Genomic DNA, 20,846 nt, shown 5'->3' with positions numbered 1-20,846 from the left:
GGAAAGCAGCTACTGTAGCCTTGATGAGAAATGTCCCTTTGGCAGAAATATGCAAGGCTGCCACTTGGAGGTCGGTCCATACCTTTACTAAGCATTACTGCCTTGATACAGACGCTAGGGCAGATGCTCAGGTTGGGCAGGCTTTGCTCAAGAATTTGTTTGCATGATTCATGTTTTTCTCAGTATTCTTATATCTACTCCACCGCGGTTATGGGGATGGGCTTGCTACTCTATTCAGTGCTTATGACTATACATGGAAATCCCCTACGAGAGAAGAAATGGTTTCTTACCTGTAACTCCAGTTCTCTCGTAGGGGTATTTCCATGATAGTCATAAGCAACCCTCCCTCCTCCCCGGTGGAGTTGACATAGAACATGAATATTATGGAGGTTGGTACTCCAACAAATGTTTTGTTTTTTCTTCATGTCAGGTTAATAGCCTCCAAAAAAGAACTGAGGCAACTGCCTTTTGCTGTGCATGATGGGAAACAGGAAGACTTTACTTTCTTAAAGGCACAGCTCTATTTTCATTCTGTATAATGGCAGCCTATGGGCTACACTGCCCTACATTGTTTTATTCTCATGAGAGGTGTAAATAAAATATGAGAATGTATTTATTTATGTATTTATAGAATAAATAGAGGTTTAAACGTGAAATTTACACTACAACTGTTTTTTTCTTCTAACAATTTGGCCTGTGTAGCTGTTCACATAGGCTGCACATTGTTATTCTTAAGTGTTTTTCACAGACCTTTTTGTCAAGGAGCTGATGATTGCACTTAAGAATATACTACACAACAGTGCTCCGGGGTCCCCGCAGGCGCGCGGAACTATTCAGTGCTTATGACTATCATGGAAATACCCCTACGAGAGAACTGGAGTTACAGGTAAGAAACCATTTCTTACCGCACATCCTTGGCTAATTACCATGTAGAAACTCCTCAAAGTGGTTTGAGTTTTGTGATAATACAGCAAAGCTCAGACTGTGCAATAATGCTAGAGGCAGTCCAGTTGTTTGGCAATTTCCTCTTTAAGGTGTGCAAAATAGCATTAGGTTGGAGAAGGAGTTGGAGAGAAAGCTGAATACCTTTAAACTTGGAGTTGAAGAAACTGGCAAAATCGTTACACTTTCTTCTGTGTCTAAAATATTTAGAGCAGGTCCAGGGTTACTGGTGACTGACAAACTCACAAAGCCTCCAAGTTTACTTTTTAGCAAGGTTGATGTCAGTATTAAACAAATGGGATTATGCTTCAAGCGTGGTTTGTGTACTGTCTTCTTGCTCTGCGGAGGCGCTCTACGCTAGATCTGGTGGGGTGTTGTCTCCAAGCAGGTTTTGTCCGTCTAAGAAGTTGTTTTTCGTCTCTAAGATCACTCGTGCAGCAGGGTGCTCATCTTTTGTTTCTTTATTCGTTTCTCCTTAAGAGAGGAAAGATTATTCATGATACCTGATGTTGAAAACGTTTGTAGCTTCATTCACGTGTTGATCTTTCATTGGTAAGGGGAGAAAGGCAAAGAGACATGCAGTGAGATCGAAGCAGTTTATGTTGTTGGTGTCTTTGACCAAAGCCTTTTGGACTTCTGATTTAGCAAAGGATAGTGGCTCCTGTACAAGGCAAATGGAAGAGGAGTAGATAATGAGCAAACAATTCAAACAGGATGGGGTCTGCAGCTTGAAACAGAGCTCTTTTGGCCATTAGTATGGCACCTTAGATGTGAGTGGGATTAAGGGGCTATTGTATTATGTCCTCCTCGAGAAGGAAGGCTGGGAGACACGCAAGGGGAAACTACAGGGTTACTCCAGTGTCATTTCAAACAACAAGCAAATATATAGTTACTGTCGTATGTAGTTAGCTCGAAGTGGTGAGTTACATGCATTGTTTTGTACACGTGAAGCCGTCACCAGGTGGATGGAAGATGATACTTAACCTAGTTGATGTGGATCAAATGGATTTAACTTCCAGTACAGGTAAATATAAAATAATAAGGGATCGACTAGCCATGCTCACCACATGTGCAAACGTGCAAGGCAAAAGACACTATTATAGAGGCCAAATCCAAAGTCATCACTTAAGAGTGCTGAACACCTGCTAAAGGACTAAAGATACTCAAGAAACCAGGACAACATGCTACTGACAGCCGTATACACAAAAATACAGACTGCATCAAAACAAGAGAAAACAACATTAGCAAACATAGAAACAATGTTTTTAAAAAATGTGTGCTACTGTTGTACACCCACCAGCCATGTGGCGGCTCTCAAAAACTGCCTGGCAGTGGGAAGGGAGTGCAGAAAATGCCGCAAAAGAAACACTTCACCAGGGAGTGTCAAGCTCAGGACATGGAGAGCTTACACCTTGGAGGATGAGTATCACAAACAAGACATGGAGGAGCAAACTGAATAATTGGTCCTAATGGCGAGCCTGCAGGAAAATGAAGAGAAGAACGTTTGCACTGGCTGCTAACAGTGCCCAGTTGTGTTCCTAGCTGACACAGTGTGTAAAATTACCATAATTTCAAGAGAGGAATATCCGATCCTGAAAACCAGAGGAAGATACATGAGCAGCAATATAACCCCACATGCAAAAGGTGGTTTCAACATAAAACTGGATGGCTGCCTTCCTACTGACCTGCAATTCTAAGAAAAGTGGGCTGTGGAAAAAGAACCTGATATGGACAAAGCAGTCAACATCCTTCGTTGGTCCCAGCAAAATAAGTTACAAATTAAATGTGTTCTTTACATGAAGTCTTACTGCCGTTTTTCAGAACTTCCGAGGGGTAGTAATGCCCCAGCTGGACTTGTTGAAAGGTTTTCAGTATATAGCAGGTTAAGAGGAGCCCAACCTGTGAAGCAACGAGTCAGAACAGAGATGATGCTGGATATCTGGTGTGCAACAGACATAGGTGGGTCTGTTAATGCAGCACAATACTTGGTCCCTGCCAGATAGGAAAAGGAAGGAGTAGATCTGACGGTGTACAGACTTACAGACCTGCGCCACTTGATTTGCACTGTAGTGGTGACTGCAAGCCCTGACCCTGCTACAGAAGATGGTCAAGACCTGTGGCAAAGCAAAGTTCTTTAAAACTTTAAACTGCACAACTGCTTCCCCTGGGTTGGCACAACACATCTCACTGCATTTATAACACCCGAGTTGGCATTCCAATTCTGCTACATGTCTTTTGGGCTCATTTCAGCTGCAGCAGTTTTCTAGCATGTGGCAAAAGTTTTGTTTAAAGGTTTGGAAGGTGAAAAAAAACATTCCAGGGTGACGTGCTAATTTTTGCTTCTGCTACAGAGGAACTCAAAGGCATTCAGTGTAAGTTACAGAACAAATAACACAAAAGGATGATGCTCAAGCGTGAGAAATGCATATTTATGCAGATTAAACATGAAGCATGTCATTGGGGTCCAACCTACGCCTTCACCAGTTCCTACTATTTCAGAATCACAATCACTCTCTAACTAGGACGATCAAATGGTATTTCTTGCCATGTGCCTATTTCAAATTCATTAGCAGTCACACTAAGAAGACAGAACTGGAAAGAGAGTTAGCGCAAAAAGGGTGGCATTCTTGTAGATTGGCAAATGAGAAAAAAGAAAGCATGATGTTAAGATGGAGCTACAAGCTGCCCGTCACTGTAGTCCTTTGCCTAAACACTGAAACTGATATGACCTTTGTGTTATCTGCATATGTACTCCCTTTGCATTTCACATATTTATCTATTTGGGTGCATATTTTGAATTTAGCAATGTGCTTCATGTAGTATTGACTGCACATGTACAGCATATAACATCTGTTTTGTTATGGTTTGATGGTGCATCAATTATATCTATATATATTCACTTAAAAAAACCAAAGGTTACAGGGAGGTAACACTTAGATTCACATTTTAAACATACAAAACCATAGAAATTCAGGTATTCTAGTTAGAGTTATGTCAAGTAATTATAACTCGTGCCCTAAGGTAACTATAAGTTGCTCACCTGCTATGCACAGTTATCTCATGAATAATTTTACTGCAGATGTTAGAATGGTGTTCTAAAGGTGTCATGTCTTCTTTTTGTGACCCTCAAAACCTGCCAATGCGCTCCATCCCTGGCCTCCTGGCACCCCCGCCGAGTGCACAAAGTTGATGTGGCCTTTCGCCGTAGGAGTGATTGTGGTGACTACATGGCCTGTGTAATCCAACAGCTAGAATCACTCTGGGAGGCAGTATCGACATAATGCGTATCGTGTGCACTGACACAGTTTGAACGTGTTATCGTTCACAATTCAAATCACGCTATTTTATCCCACATTGAATAAAACAATATAAGGCAAGTACTCATCTTCTGTGAAGCAGCAAAGAAAGAGGATGATTTATGGCTCCTCATGGTTACATATTGTATGGTGTGCAGTGATTACTAGTGATGTTATGATGTCATATATAAATAATTATGGGTGATGTAGTTTATGGAAAGGTTTGTTTTTATTGGCTGCTGTGTTTGAAGGTGAATATACAGCAAAGAAGGAGAAACATAAGCCAAAGCCTCCAGTCCTGACATAGAACACAATGCATTTCAATGGGGCGCTAACATGTTTATTTGTCCCAGGATGGCTGCCAGCACTTCCTGGTTAAAGTGCTGACAGCCAATCGGATCTCACCTTGACGTCTGTGCGTAGGCTCTGCCCAGATGTACAACTTTGGATTTCCTTTCATTTCTCCTAAACTACTGAACAGATTTACACCAAATAAAAGAAAAGCACAATCTGCAGAACAAAAGCCGGCTTTCTTGCAAATTTGATGTAATTCAGTCTAGCGGTTTGGGCTATAGTCATGTTCAAAACTCCTATGGAATTAACAGAGGAAACACACTTTTTTTGACCCACCTGCTTTGTTTCCACAGCCCACTTGACAGATCACCCTAAAACTTTAGATGTGCAACAAGAGTCACTGGCACACTTTTTGGGGAAAATTTTGTGGAGATTTGCCAAATGATGCTATAGATATAGGCAAGTCAAAAAATATGTTTCCTATGGAAACATAGTCCTAACTATAACTACCTACTGGCAACTACCATTAGGTAATAAATATATATATTAATATTAATGTGTTATAGAATTTAGTGAAGGTGCAACAGAATGAATATGACATTCATGGCAAGTCGTACCTATTTCAAAGTAATCACAAAGGTGTATTTAATCCTTATATTGACATGCATTTGGCAGATACGAATCTTAAGGTTACTTCTCAGAAGGTTAATTCATGCAAGCATACCTGCAAACAGCCCTAGAGAAGGTCATCAGCTCCTCAGAGCCAGCATGACCTCATCAGCTCAGGAATCCACAACTGAGACAGAGATTGACCTTCTCGGAGTACAGAACATCAGGTTTGCTGTTCAGCTAAAGTAAGCAGGCTAGAGGCCACCTAAAGAAACTCAGACCAGTACTTTGAGTGCTAAGACAGCATAGCAGGGAACGTGGGGGGGGGGGGTTGGTTAACAAAGATTGGTTATATAATGCAATGCATTACCGAAATACCATCACAATGTTGCAATTCATTTTAATATTCTGCTTACTAATTGTTTTTATGACCTCTATTGTGTTTGTTTTTATATTTACATCCATACATATTATATACACTAGATTAAGTTATTTTTAATAAAGTCTTTAAAATGCACTGTGTGAATTTTGTGTGTTTATTCATCCATGGTGAAAAAAGTTTCGTAACTCACTAATTCAACAAATAATCCTGTATTTTCACAGGACTGATCACTGCCTGGATTGCACCATCCTCATGTAATGCGTAGGTGGTTTGTTTTATTACAGCCCACCAGATTCCCTTTTTCAAGAACTAGGAGTTCCGAAACTGGGAAGTATTTTGGAAAGGTACAAAAAAAACTTAACAAGATCTGTGGTAACAGTTGGTGTTAGCTACATGGTTTTGAGTGCAGTTCTGAGATGGACAGGTACAAGAAAATAATGTACTATTGGATTTGCATCACACTAAATGGGAGGTGCTGAAGTCAAATAGTGTGTGATCAAGACTTGATGACGTGTACCACATGCTTAACACCCTTTGGGAAAGCACTTCCTACTCCACACAGGCCCTAAGCCCCTGCTCACACAACATAAGGTAGCCAGACAGACCTGACAGGGAGTACCTACCTTGATGTAGTCGAGGAGATTCTGGTACTCAATGTAGTTTCCTCCTCCCACAACAAAGACAATCGCCTGCAGGGAATGAAAGAAACAGATCAGGAGCAAATAAGTAGACAAGTCATGCAATCATGCAGCCATCACCAAATTTTGGAAAGCCACTCAACTCAAGCTGAAGTAAAGACATTACATGGGAATACCCAAAGGCAAAAATTTGGATCAACTATTGCTTCTGCACCACCATGGCAGAAGTGGGCATTAGGTAGGCAAAAGATCTTGGCTATTATTATTTGTGTTTTGCCCTCGCCCATTTGCTTCAAGTCTCTGCTTTAGTTGTACCAACGATACAAGAATTGTGAAGGCCTGAGAAATCCAGACTCTTGCGCCCTGGCTGCCTCTTTCTGCCACACTGGCTGCCACACAAGGATCTTTTATCTTGCCTGCCAAACCATACACGAAAAATAGAAAGAAACAATGTATCTTCACAGATGTATGTGAGTACCTGTTCTGCTTTTCACCCAACCCTGTGCTTGTGTAGCGCTGACCTGTAACCTTTTTTGGATTTCCATAAATTAAAGAGGCCTCCAATCCGGTGTTCACCAAGGCCCAAAGTTTTGAACGTTTTTATTCTTCCAGCGAATTTCTAAATCAACATGGGGTCTGTTATCTGTGCGAGACCATCCCTGTACCAGAGCCTGGCCTGTTTCCTAATCTGATTTAAAGCTGTCAACTTTTGCCCAAGTCAAGTCTGGATACATGCTCTCATATCTGCAAGGAGATTCCTCCCCTTCTCTGTTGTTCTCAGTCAACCAGTCAGTATTCAAATCTTCCTCCTCCTTCCCCCTTGGAGAAACATTTTTATTTCGTTCTTTTCCTTCCTTCTGCATCTGTGGCTTGGCCTGATCCACTCTATGTTCTCCAGCTTATTTACTTTTCTACTCCCCTCTTTTATGTCCAGCCGTCGCTTGAAGTACATCTCCCACAGACTCTTGGCATCTATCCTATCAATCTGTTCCTTGCTGACACCACCCTTCAGTAATGCCATAAACATATCTCTCCTAGATACTCTGTTATTATCTGTGCGACCTTCAGACCTCGAGGGTCTCTCAGGTTTCATCCAGACTCCGAGCTCTCCTAACTCACGAACTGCCTCCAGCACATCCTTTAGGGGATTACCTGTCTGATTGATTAATAGGGTCATTATCACATTTGTAAGCTGGAGGAGCAAAGCAAATTATTTCATTTCGCACTGATACAGAGAGCGGTCCGTCTAGCAGTCGGTGAGCATCACCCAGAAAAATAGCACTTTTCATTCCCTCCTCCCTAATTCTCTGCATTGCATCTCTTAATGTATATCAAGGTTTGTCATTTTGTGGCAAGTCTGACTCTGTAGGATACGTATGGTTACACTCCATGACTGCTAGCTGCAGTAGGGTGATCTGCTGGTTTCCCTGATAACCCCTAAACTACTCCTGTACAGTGGGGATCAGTGCTAAGTATGCAAAACCTAGGAGCATCTCCTACATCGAGCATTACTCCAGAGGCTCCTGTGTCAAATAATCGCACCATCCATGTAAGCAATGTTTCCCCAGATCTCTGCCTGAATCTGTCTATTATGTCAATGACTTCATGTTGTGTATAATCCTCTAAAGAATCGATAGCCGCCCCCCCCGGCAGGGAACTAAGGTACCTGCTGTAACTTTCACCTACGCCTGGCCTCGCGCTGAATGACATTATTTTTACAAAGCTCCTCACTGGAATCCGAAAAATCGGTGGAATCCCAAATATTGGCATCCCAAGTGTCAGGATTCCCGTCTATCCCTGCTTGGGTTTTATTCACTTTTCTACGTTGCTTCTTATATTTATATTGTGCAATGCAAATGGCTGCTTTCTCTGCAATAGCATGATAAGTATCAACTTTATCTTGCAGTAACTTATTCTGACAGGACAGCATAATTATGTTATTTTTGCCTTCAACTAGCTGCCTCTTCAATTGCTGATTTTCTGTTCTAACTGAGCACATTTCTTGTGCATTTTTATATAAGCACATAACAGGATCCAGGACCACCTGCCTAAAATAGATAAATCACGTCCCCTCACTACTGGCACTTTTTGCAAGCAAATGAATACTTTTTTTTGGTTCCGCATCAACAAGACATTTGCTCCAATTTTCACATGCCCCACATGCCCATTCATTCACAAGAACATCATAGGGTAATTAAAAATAAAAATGCATCACCGTGGGGATTGAATCCAGCATCCTCCTTGCCAACATTAAGCCGAGGATCCCTGGTCGGCTGAGAAAGAAGGAACTAATTTTGAGGGTGGATGCACTGCCCAATCAAATCCCATCAGGGAAGTTTCTCCTGTGATATTCACTGCATATATTCATTGCTGATGTACTGCACTTTTTATGCGTGTCACTGTTTACATGCTATGAGTATTTTAGCATTTACACATGTTTTACTGCATTCAAGTTAAATGCTCATGTTTATATTTTTGTGTGCTTTTATTTGGTATCTGGGAAGTACCTCAATAAATTCATCACTCAGTCTAGGAGTCAAACAAAGCGTAACAGGAGACTAGAGTGCCCTGAAGTATGGGGTGCTCACTGAACAGACCCAGGTGCATTGACTAAACTGAACTGACAGTCAAGTGAACTGAACCAAAGAAACAAAATAAACGGAATTAGGGGTACAAAGTGAACCAAACCAGTGGCATTGAGTGACCTGGACCAGGCCCTAGACTGAACTTAACAGTGGGGTATACAGTGAAACGAATAGGGGGGCAGTGTGAACTGAACCATATAACAGAATTAACTGATCCAGGGGTACAGAGTTAACTTATCCCAGTCACAGAATAGGTTGAAGGAGATGCACAGAGCAGACTGAACTAGTTTGAACTGACCTCGAAGCATAGTGTGACCTGCATCAGCGATGAAGCATGAACTGCAATATGGATTTAGAGACATCTGAACTAGAAGCATAGTGTGGACTGAACCAGCTGCAGTGGGTGAACTGAACCAGCTGCAGTGGGTGAACTGAACCAGAGGCAGTGAGTGAACTGAACCAAAGGCAGGGAGTGAACTGAACCAAAGGCAGGGAGTGAACTGAACCAAAGGCAGGGAGTTCAAATCCAAACCTATTTATGAAGTGTGGCTTATCACCCCAGGGGGTATCCAGGTGCTGGGTCTTTGAGGATGCAAGGTGGAAGGTCATTCCTCGAAGAGCCATGTTTTGAGTTTTCTTCTGAATTCTAAGAAGGTGTGCATGGTCCACAGGTGGGGGGTAGGTCGTTCCAGTTCTTGGCGGTGAGGTAGGAAAAGGTGCAACCTCTGCTGGCTGCAGCAAATGTTCGGGATTTGGGCAAGGTTTGTTGATCGGAGCTCTCTGGTGGGGTGGTGGAAGGAGAGTCTGTGGTTAACGAGGATGGATCTGAGTGAACTGAACCAAAGGCATAGGATGAACTAAAACAAAGGAGAAAGTGGCAACTGAGCCGAGGACAGAATGAAGTGAACCAGAAGCTTAGGATGAACTGAAACTTTGACAAAGTGAACTGATCCAGGGTTGTAGAGGGAACTGAACCAGGGGCATATGGAGTATCAGCTGATAGTGAGCTGAACCAGGGTCATTGACTGAACTGTATCAGAGGCAAAGGGTGAACTGAGCCAGTAACAGAGAATGAACTGAGCCAGGGACGTAGAGTGAACAGAACAAATGAACTGAAGTAGGGCCACAGAGTGACCTGAAGCAATGGCATTGTTTAAACAGAACCAGAAGTACAGAGTGAATTGAACCAGAAATGGAGAGTGAACTGAATCAGGGACGTAGAGTGACATGAATCAGAGGCATACAGTGGAATGAGCCAGGGACAAATATGCAATGATCTATGTACAGAGAGTGAACTGGCCCATAGAGTGAACTAGATCAGGGACGTAGAGTGAATGGAATCAGGGATGTAGAGTGAAATAGATTAGCAATGTAATTTAAAGTGAAAAACTAGAGGCATAGCTGAACCAAGGACATTAAACCAGGGACGTAGAGTTAAATGAATTTGGGACATAGAGTGAAATGAAACGGGGGCATAGGATGAACTGACACCAGACCAAAGAGTGAACCGCACCAGAACGTTGAATCAGGCTAACTAGAGCTCAGAGTGACATGAAACAGACACAGGGTGACCTTGAGGAAATAGAAAAGTTGAAACTGAATAGGTGCCATGGGGAGAACTGAAACATGATGGAAAAGTAAGTTGAAGCATGTATAAAAAGTGAACTAAAGCATGGATGAAAAGTGAACAGAGGTAGAGCCAGACATTGACAAAAGCCGGGGGTGTCAGTAGATTGAACGAAGGGCTAAGAGAAACATTCTGGGGACCAAGAGTGAAGTGATGCACGGATGAACAATGAACTGAACCAGGGACCAAGAGCGAACATGATTGAGGACATGGAACAAAATGATCCAGAAACGTAGAGTGAAATGAATAAGAGGCACAGAACATACAACAGAATACATCCACAATCAATTGTCACAAGGGAATCACTATAAGTATCAATATTTTCTGTGGCTTGGCAATTCTTGGCATTTAAGACTTGTAAATAAATGTGTCCACTGATGAAAGCAAACTGAACCAAGGATATAGCCTGAACTGGACCAGGGATGTAGAGTGAACTGGGTGAGGATGGAGTGAAAAGAACCAGAGGCATATGGTGAACTGAAATAGTGATGAAGAATGAAGGAACCAAAGGCGGTTGAGTGAACTTGACCAGTGACGTAAAGTGAATTGGGTCAGGGATTGGAGGAGACATACAGTGAAATTAACCAGCGTCTTCGGGTAAACTGACCCAGGGACATAGAGCAAAATGTACCAGAGGCATTGAGTAAACAGAACCAGGAACACAGAGTGAGTCCCAATTTCATCCAAGACTTGCATTTATCAGGGAGCCAACAGTTGAACAGAGACAGTGATGCAAAGGCCTTCGGTGTTGCAGTATGATTCCTGCAGCCACAAACATGACGGGGAGACAGACAAATATCCATCAAAGGTGACTGACAGTTCCTCCAAGTCCTGTCATGACCTTCAGAAGATGGAAAGGGCCAAGGTGAGACGTGGTAAGTGCAGAGAATGTATGAAGTTTGGAGCATCAAGAGGCCCTTTATACATCACATGCACCTTATTTCGGGAAGGCGTCTGATTCCATCAGAGATCTCAACCATTTCAGTTTGTCTGATGTACAGCTACTTAAAGAAAATGATACAGATAAAGGTCCCACCTTAATGATTCTCAATTTACCCGCTTCAGAAGGATGGAAGGCTGAGTTGGCCTTGCAGTGTATTCGAACCTGTAAATTGCAGAAGTGATGAATGTTTAACTCCCTGAGACATCTTGTTGACATGATGATGAACACCTATCCCGCGAGGGACATTGTTTTAGGAGATGGTTAGCTTGCATACACCTTTAGGGCGCACACCTGGATACTCCAATAAAACGTCCTCCCAGGAGAACCCAGCAACCTGTGCAGGATAATAAGGTCGGAAAGTCTGCTATGTCATTGGATGGTTGTCAGTACAGTGGTGCTTCAAAAGGTCCTGAAACTAGTGGCGACTGCACGTGATGTGTGAGATGTGGACATTTACTGACCTGAGCTACATGACCTTCTTGCCACAGGAAACGCCATGGCTCACGGAGCAATTATGAACTAAGGCACCACATTTATGACTCAATCATTTGTGGGGTACAAGCAGAGACTCTAACAGTGATAAGGGGCATCCTATGATTTGGGCATAAACCTCAGTGGAAGTAAGTAGGCAGAGCTGCTCACGATAAACTGGTAGGGTGATATATAAATGATATTTACAGGAAATATTTAAAATCGGGCGCATCCCGGTCTGACATTCTGACCTACAATAAAAGTGTCCGGCGATTTACCTATTTAGAGGAAATACTTAATATCAGGTGAACCGGGGTCAGACATTCTGGTAGTGACTAGAAGGCCAAGGTACTGCAGCAGGTGAGTCTGCTAAAAAGCACTGAATATTTTAGGGTATGAGAAACTCCCATTTGAATTAAAATAACCCTCTACTTTCCTGGCCATTGGTTTATGTCAGACACAGTTTTAGCAGGTAGCCATAGACCCCTGTCCCTGGGGAGCACAGTGCTTTTAATGACACCTATGGGTTGTCAGCCTTCTGGGTTAGACATCAAACCAACTGAGTTCATTAAAGGGTGAATCCAGGTTACATCTCCTTGTAAATCTGGTATCAGAAGAGAGTCTGGCCTTCGACTGCCCTCTCTCTGGTGCAAACACCAGTAATCTTGAGCTTTGATGGCTGCACTACGTGACTCTGGGAAGACCATGGCTATGGCCCAGGTGAGGCAAGGTGTGTTCAAGGAACCCATTTCCATGGATAACTTCTTAAACTGAGCACGATTTCTAAAGTACCCACCCACCAAGCCTTTGGCCTCTTGGTACTGTTGGGATTTCAGGGTGCAGAGTAAGGTTTGAAAGTAGTGGGGTTCGCAACAGGGACTTATTCAGGTCAGAAGGGCCCTCGGATAGTACCCCTGGTCAGAGTGGGTGATGTGGTCTTCAAAGTGCAGGGGTTCTCCATGACAGAGCTCCATAAGGTGGAGGTGGAACAATTCAACACTAAGGGTTGATTCCACTGAAATGTGTACCTTGAGTGGGGATCTCACAACATAGTACTGTGTTGGTGCTAGACCTTCCTTATATTTCCACACCATGGGTGAGTGCGTTTCAATGCGTAAGTTACTTACCTTTGGGAAAACCTTATCTTGTAGAGACATATTCTAGTTTGAAGATTCTTGTGGAAAATTTGAGCACTGGGGAAAATTCTAAATTAAGAAATCTGCTGCTAGAAGTCTTTATCAGATAATAACTACAAAGACATCGGGAATCCGAGGTTCTTGACACTGAAGCCCACAGCTCTTCCGCCAGAGGTAGAATACACATCCTTAATTCCAGCTGTTGTTCACAAGCAAGGTGATAATGGGGTGCCTCTTCTCAAGGGACCCACCTGAGGGAGATGTTGTCAGGGTGCTTAATTAGCAACTTTGGAACCAGAAGACTAAGAGACTAAGATTCTAAAACCGGCTTCCTTACTTGGAGATGCCAATTGATCCTGGACAAAAAATACAAGTATTTACTTCAGTTCCCTGAGCTGTCCCGTTAAACAGTGCTCAAAAAGGGGGTGGGGCTAAGGACCAGTAAAACACACTTTAATAAAGCGTGCTGAAGATGGTGCTCCAGCCGAAGTGGAGGCCCCCTTTCCGATAGCTTTGAGGGTACAAGGGGAGTGTTACAGATCTGATTTTATGTCTAAGAAGCCTCAAAAGGCCACACCCCCAGCAGAACACACTTTGACAGACAGACGTATTATTGTGCAGCACCTAGATCACAAATAGAGTGGGTGTAAAGCAACCAGAAGTCACCCTGCACACAGGTCAACGTTGTGCTTGCTAGTGATGCTTGGGTTAGAGGAAAGCATTAAACAGGGCAACCACTTTTATAAATTGGAAGTCATTTTCTGGGAAGAACGTTATGAAGCATAAAGGGATATGCTAACATGGGGTTGGGGGTGGTGGAGGCGGAGGCAGGAGCAGTGGACAGATGGTTGAGGGAAGAGAGAGTGGAGGATTACTGGGTTGAAGGTTCAGCAGGGAGGTAGGCAGGGCCAGAAAACTGATGGAGGGGACAGGATCTAGAAAGGGTGGAGAATCTGGAGGTGGCAGAACATGGATTCATCAGCTAAAAGGGGAACCTGCAGCCTGGTGGGGTGTTCAGAGGGAAAGTGGGGGGACAGCAACTAGATGGAGGGGACATCATTCAGGTGAAGAGGACGAGCAGGAAGGTGGTACGGAAAGCTGGCAGGTGGGGGCAGAAGGCAAGAGAAGGAGACAGCAGGCAGGGTAAGTGTCAGCAGGCAAAGGACATGATCGGCAGTGCAAAAGGGCAGTAGTAGGAAGGGGAAAAGGTCAAATAGCAGGCCGGGGAAGGGGTAACAGCAGCCAGGGGAAGGGGCAGCAGCAGCTGGGGGAAGAGTTAGCAGCAGAAGGACGAGTGTAAGCAGAAAGAGGGCAAAAGGTTCAGCAGCAGACGGGGAAAGGGTTATCAGGCTGGGAAAGGCATCAGCATCAAAGAGGGTTGTTAGAAGCAGGTAGTTGGAAGAGGTTGCAGAGGGAACAGCCAGAAATCTGCAGCTGTTCGGACTCTTAAGAATGCAAAGCAGGAGGTCAAGAGAGAGTGGCAAGAGTAAGACAAAAGAGCAGGTACAGCACCTGAAGCACCCCTTCTTCCACCCAGTACCCCCATTAACACGCAAAACAGACGTAACGGGGGAACATTTCAAAGCCACAAGTCCCAAGCAGGCCACCTCCGGTAGCACAAACACCTACCTCCTGGAATGGATTCTTGTTCCTTGGAACTGAGCTGCAAAAAAGCAAACACAAGTCAAGAGAATCTGCTTGTATCCTAGTGCACTCATCTATCTGGTATATTGTGCTATAGTATTGTGTTCCCTACATCCCAGATCAAGCCTCAGGATTATTCATTTTCACTGTCTGGTGGTCTCTACCCAAATGAAGGCCAAAGCAAGGAAACTGTTTTTTTTTTGTGTCCGATCAGATTCGCAGTTCAGACTCCTCTTTCACGCCAAACTTGGAAATGGGCAGTTATAGCGCATGTCCATGGCTCCTTCTCCGGGTATTCTTAGAAATCCACTGGACGGGTTTGCACCAAACCAAAAAAGGCTTTCAAATTGGAGACAATCCTGTCTTCTGCTTCAAGGTGATGAAAACTCGTCCATTGGTTTTTAATGCAGCGATAAGCAAATATTTCCCTATTCCCCGGTGGGTTTTAAATAGGAAAAGTAACTTTTGCGACTTGCTTTTTAACTTTCCGAGCAAGTTTTTCCATAAGGGACCATAGGTGGGACAAATGCCTTAGTCAAAGGATTCAGGCAGATTCACAAATGTAAAATACCTTTCACCTCTTTTACATTTTTTTTCTTTTTTGTTTTTTCCAATATGGAACCAAAATTCAGCAAATAAGGAAATGACACAAAATTAGTGCTAGCAGAATTCTGTGCACCTTCTTTCACAAAATCCTAAGGGGGTCTGACATGCAAAGCACGTTTTTTTACACCTGTGCGACCAATTACATTGTTAATTAAATACTTTTCTTTGGCGTTTTATGGAGAATGGTTACACGATCCCATAGTGCCTTTCCTACAGACTCACCCATGTCACGAAGCAGAGGACACCATGCTCTGGGCCATCTGGCCATTTCCTGCATTCTGCAGCACCATACATTTTACTGAAACTCCAGCTCTGTCTTTGCCCCTACACTGCAGAGGCATAGCTGTATAGGTCAGGTTAGTTACGGTTAGCTAAGAACCGATGGGCCCTCCTAGACTACCCATTCTCCTGCCTGCGGCAGCCTCATAAAACCAGCTAAGTCTATGAAGAACAAGTTCCCTTTGATAAAGCTCTTTCTAGAGTGCACTCAATCTAACCACAGATTCTTCACCCTGTGAATATTCCTAAGCACCAGACTGGATCTGCGAAATTCAAAGCTGTGCTGTACTGCGCACCAACAGTAAGCGCTGTGTGCCCCCTGGGCACTGAGGTATTACTGAAGGAGCCACAGACGCTTGTGCGGCCCCTTCTGCAATACTGGTCCCGCTGGTGCACAAGTAGCACCAACGCTATCATGAGAGGGTGTCCCCGCCTTTGCATGGCCACATGCAAATGAGGGAAACACTTTGCCTTTGACTCCGTACTCTACTATGGACACAGGTGCAGAGGTAAGAAGGCCTTAAGAGGCGCACTGTCCGCAAGCCCCCTTGGTGCAGAAATCTGGAGGGAGAAGAGGGTCCCATGGGCCACCCTATTTATGCTCCTGCAGGAGGGTGAAGTCATTCCCTGCACCTGCCTGCAGGGGGATCCCTGTCCCCTCTTTAAAGTGCAGGCGGCTCTGTAACATGTAGTGGCATGTAAGCATCCTCTCCATCTTTCACTGAACGTGCTGCCCCTGATGCAAGCGCAAATTCGCTGGTGTCCTGGGGCAGCGCATTTATGATAATAGGAAGCATTATCCTGGGTGGCACCAGTCACACCTTTTGAAAGGTGCGCTGTGGGAAAACTGGCACAGCGCGCCGTGTGAATAATTTGGGCCCAGCGTTCTGTCATAGTGCTTCTACACCAACATGGACACAGGACCAAGATATGTTGAAAACAAGGGATCAGGGCCCTTATTATACACTAGGCGCACTCTCCCAGCTTGGACCACAGTACACCTTTGAAAATGTGCGCCTGGCACAGACCCGGGATAGTGTGCCATACTATCCCGAATACACTGCCCAAGGGAAGCTGCCAACTCCTGCCTACTCTGGGGGCAGCGCATTCAATGAAAGATGGAGCAACTGCTTACAAGCCACTCCGTGTTCCACAGCACAGGTGGCAGCTGCCTGCACTTAAAGAGAGAACAGAGATCCCTCTGCAAGCAGGTGCAGTGAGTGACTGCACCCACCTACAGGAGGATGTGTGGAGTCACATCTTTCTCCCCTTGTAGCACACTGTCAGTGCACCTCCTAAGGCCTGTTTGCCTCTGTACCCGCATCTGTTAGGAGTCAAGTGACAGGCAAAGTTTCACAGTCCTATATAGTCACCTAGAAATATGAGTTACTCATGGGAGACATAGGCTCATTACCTCCCCTACAGTTCTCTCAAATATATAATCTTAGTGTTTGTGGAGCTTTACCACTGGGAATTTGTGGTACAATCTTTAGCTTCCTGAAGGACTCAGATGTACTTCTGGCATGTAAGGTGACCAACCTCCTTCACCAGATATGTACACAAGCGCTATTTTCACGTAACACACGTCCCAGAACAAGCACACTGGGCTGTATAGGTGACTGCAGGTGTTCACTGGTGCATCAACTATCTAACCTTTCCTTCCAACCACCCACCCTTTCAAGGGTTCTTTGGTGCATCGAACATTCAAGCCTTGGTTCCAACCACCCACCTTTCTAAACGCTCTTTGGACCATCGACCACCAAAGCCTTCCTTCCAACCACCCACCTTTCTAAACGTTCCTCGGACCACTGACCACCAAAGCCTCCCTTACAACTATACACATGCTAGCTCTGGCTCTAAACTTTCGAACAAGGCAGAAAGCACTGCAGGACCACACTGGTCATTTCATTGAAACATACCCTATTGTAGGAAGTTGGCTCTGTATGTGCTATTTCAAAGTAAGGAATAGCATGCACAGAGTCCAAGGGTTCCCCTTAGAGGTAAAATAGTGGTAAAAATAGATAATACTAATGCTCTATTTTGTGGTAGTGTGGTCGAGCAGTAGGCTTATCCAAGGAGTAGTGTTAAGCATTTGTTGTACATACACATAGACAATAAATGAGGTACACACACTCAGAGACAAATCCAGCCAATAGGTTTTGTTATAGAAAAATATCTTTTCTTAGTTTATTTTAAGAACCACAGGTTCGAATTTAACATGTAATATCTTGTTTGAAAGGTATTGCAGGTAAGTACATTAGGAACTTTGAATCATTTCAATTGCATGTATACTTTTCAAGTTATTGACAAATAGCTACTTTAAAAGTGGACACTTAGTGCAATTTTCACAGTTCCTGGGGGAGGTAAGTTTTTGTTAGTTTTACCAGGTAAGTAAGACACTTACAGGGTTCAGTTCTTGGTCCAAGGTAGCCCACCGTTGGGGGTTCAGAGCAACCCCAAAGTCACCACACCAGCAGCTCAGGGCCGGTCAGGTGCAGAGTTCAAAGTGGTGCCCAAAACACATAGGCTAGAATGGAGAGAAGGGGGTGCCCCGGTTCCGGTCTGCTTGCAGGTAAGTACCCGCGTCTTCGGAGGGCAGACCAGGGGGGTTTTGTAGGGCACCGGGGGGGACACAAGCCCACACAGAAATTTCACCCTCAGCAGTGCGGGGGCGGCCGGGTGCAGTGTAGAAACAAGCGTCGGGTTCGCAATGTTAGTCTATGAGAGATCTCGGGATCTCTTCAGCGCTGCAGGCAGGCAAGGGGGGGGTTCCTCGGGGAAACCTCCACTTGGGCAAGGGAGAGGGACTCCTGGGGGTCACTTCTCCAGTGAAAGTCCGGTCCTTCAGGTCCTGGGGGCTGCGGGTGCAGGGTCTCTCCCAGGCGTCGGGACTTAGGATTCAAAGAGTCGCGGTCAGGGGAAGCCTCGGGATTCCCTCTGCAGGCGGCGCTGTGGGGGCTCAGGGGGGACAGGTTTTGGTACTCACAGTATCAGAGTAGTCCTGGGGTCCCTCCTGAGGTGTTGGATCTCCACCAGCCGAGTCGGGGTCGCCGGGTGCAGTGTTGCAAGTCTCACGCTTCTTGCGGGGAGCTTGCAGGGTTCTTTCAAGGCTGCTGGAAACAAAGTTGCAGCCTTTCTTGGAGCAGGTCCGCTGTCCTCGGGAGTTTCTTGTCTTTTCGAAGCAGGGGCAGTCCTCAGAGGATGTCGAGGTCGCTGGTCCCTTTGGAAGGCGTCGCTGGAGCAGGATCTTTGGAAGGCAGGAGACAGGCCGGTGAGTTTCTGGAGCCAAGGCAGTTGTCGTCTTCTGGTCTTCCTCTGCAGGGGTTTTCAGCTAGGCAGTCCTTCTTCTTGTAGTTGCAGGAATCTAATTTTCTAGGGTTCAGGGTAGCCCTTAAATACTAAATTTAAGGGCGTGTTTTAGGTCTGGGGGGTTAGTAGCCAATGGCTTCTAGCCCTGAGGGTGGGTACACCCTCTTTGTGCCTCCTCCCAAGGGGAGGGGGTCACAATCCTAACCCTATTGGGGGAATCCTCCATCTGCAAGATGGAGGATTTCTAAAAGTTAGAGTCACTTCAGCTCAGGACACCTTAGGGGCTGTCCTGACTGGCCAGTGACTCCTCCTTGTTGCTTTCTTTGTTCCCTCCAGCCTTGCCGCCAAAAGTGGGGGCCGTGGCCGGAGGGGGCGGGCAACTCCACTAAGCTGGAGTGCCCTGCTGGGCTGTGACAAAGGGGTGAGCCTTTGAGGCTCACCGCCAGGTGTCACAGCTCCTGCCTGGGGGAGGTGTTAGCATCTCCACCCAGTGCAGGCTTTGTTACTGGCCTCAGAGTGACAAAGGCACTCTCCCCATGGGGCCAGCAACATGTCTCTGGTGTGGCAGGCTGCTGGAACTAGTCAGCCTACACAGACAGTCGGTTAAGTTTCAGGGGGCACCTCTAAGGTGCCCTCTGTGGTGTATTTTACAATAAAATGTACACTGGCATCAGTGTGCATTTATTGTGCTGAGAAGTTTGATACCAAACTTCCCAGTTTTCAGTGTAGCCATTATGGTGCTGTGGAGTTCGTGTTTGACAAACTCCCAGACCATATACTCTTATGGCTACCCTGCACTTACAATGTCTAAGGTTTTGTTTAGACACTGTAGGGGTACCATGCTCATGCACTGGTACCCTCACCTATGGTATAGTGCACCCTGCCTTAGGGCTGTAAGGCCTGCTAGAGGGGTGACTGACCTATACTTGCATAGGCAGTGAGAGGCTGGCATGGCACCCTGAGGGGAGTGCCATGTCGACTCACTCGTTTTGTTCTCACTAGCACACACAAGCTGGCAAGCAGGGTGTCTGTGCTGAGTGAGAGGTCTCCAGGGTGGCATAAGACATGCTGCAGCCCTTAGAGACCTTCCTTGGCATCAGGGCCCTTGGTACTAGAAGTACCAGTTACAAGGGACTTATCTGGATGCCAGGGTCTGCCAATTGTGGATACAAAAGTACAGGTTAGGGAAAGAACACTGGTGCTGGGGCCTGGTTAGCAGGCCTCAGCACACTTTCAATTGTAAACATAGCATCAGCAAAGGCAAAAAGTCAGGGGGCAACCATGCCAAGGAGGCATTTCCTTACACAACCCCCCCCCCCAAACGAAAGAGGATGAGACTAACCTTTCCCAAGAGAGTCTTCATTTTCTAAGTGGAAGAACCTGGAAAGGCCATCTGCATTGGCATGGGCAGTCCCAGGTCTGTGTTCCACTATAAAGTCCATTCCCTGTAGGGAGATGGACCACCTCAACAGTTTAGGATTTTCACCTTTCATTTGCATCAGCCATTTGAGAGGTCTGTGGTCAGTTTGAACTAGGAAGTGAGTCCCAAAGAGGTATGGTCTCAGCTTCTTCAGGGACCAAACCACAGCAAAGGCCTCCCTCTCAATGGCACTCCAACGCTGCTCCCTGGGGAGTAACCTCCTGCTAATGAAAGCAACAGGCTGGTCAAGGCCATCATCATTTGTTTGGGACAAAACTGCCCCTATCCCATGTTCAGAGGCATCAGTCTGCACAATGAACTGCTTAGAATAATCTGGAGCTTTTAGAACTGGTGCTGAGCACATTGCTTGTTTCAGGGTGTCAAAGGCCTGTTGGCATTCCACAGTCCAGTTCACTTTCTTGGGCATTTTCTTGGAGGTGAGTTCAGTGAGGGCTGTCACAATGGATCCATATCCCTTCACAAACCTCCTGTAATACCCAGTCAAGCCAAGGAATGCCCTGACTTGAGTCTGGGTCTTTGGAGCTACCCAGTCCAGAATAGTCTGGATCTTGGGTTGGAGTGGCTGAACTTGGCCTCCACCTACAAGGTGGCCCAAGTAAACCACAGTTCCCTGCCCTATCTGGCATTTGGATGCCTTGATAGAG

At 45.3% G+C, this 20,846-nt stretch overlaps 1 protein-coding gene across 1 annotated transcript in view; it reads right to left on the bottom strand.

The window, feature by feature from the left end:
* SCFD1 (sec1 family domain containing 1) overlaps positions 1–20,846 on the bottom strand; it is a 354,775-nt gene that overhangs the window by 33,607 nt on the left and 300,322 nt on the right. The window contains exons 22-23 of the mRNA XM_069209057.1: positions 14,553–14,586; positions 6,147–6,212 (exon numbers count right to left, since the gene is read on the bottom strand). Coding sequence (XP_069065158.1) covers positions 6,147–6,212; positions 14,553–14,586 — 100 coding nt within the window. The remainder of the gene's footprint in view (positions 1–6,146; positions 6,213–14,552; positions 14,587–20,846) is intronic.

The sequence above is a fragment of the Pleurodeles waltl genome, chromosome 9 (genome assembly GCF_031143425.1).
Source record: "Pleurodeles waltl isolate 20211129_DDA chromosome 9, aPleWal1.hap1.20221129, whole genome shotgun sequence".
NCBI classification, from domain to species: domain Eukaryota; kingdom Metazoa; phylum Chordata; class Amphibia; order Caudata; family Salamandridae; genus Pleurodeles; species Pleurodeles waltl.
The sequence above is the reverse complement of the archived record's forward strand: the minus strand, read 5'-3'. Positions and strand labels throughout refer to the sequence as shown.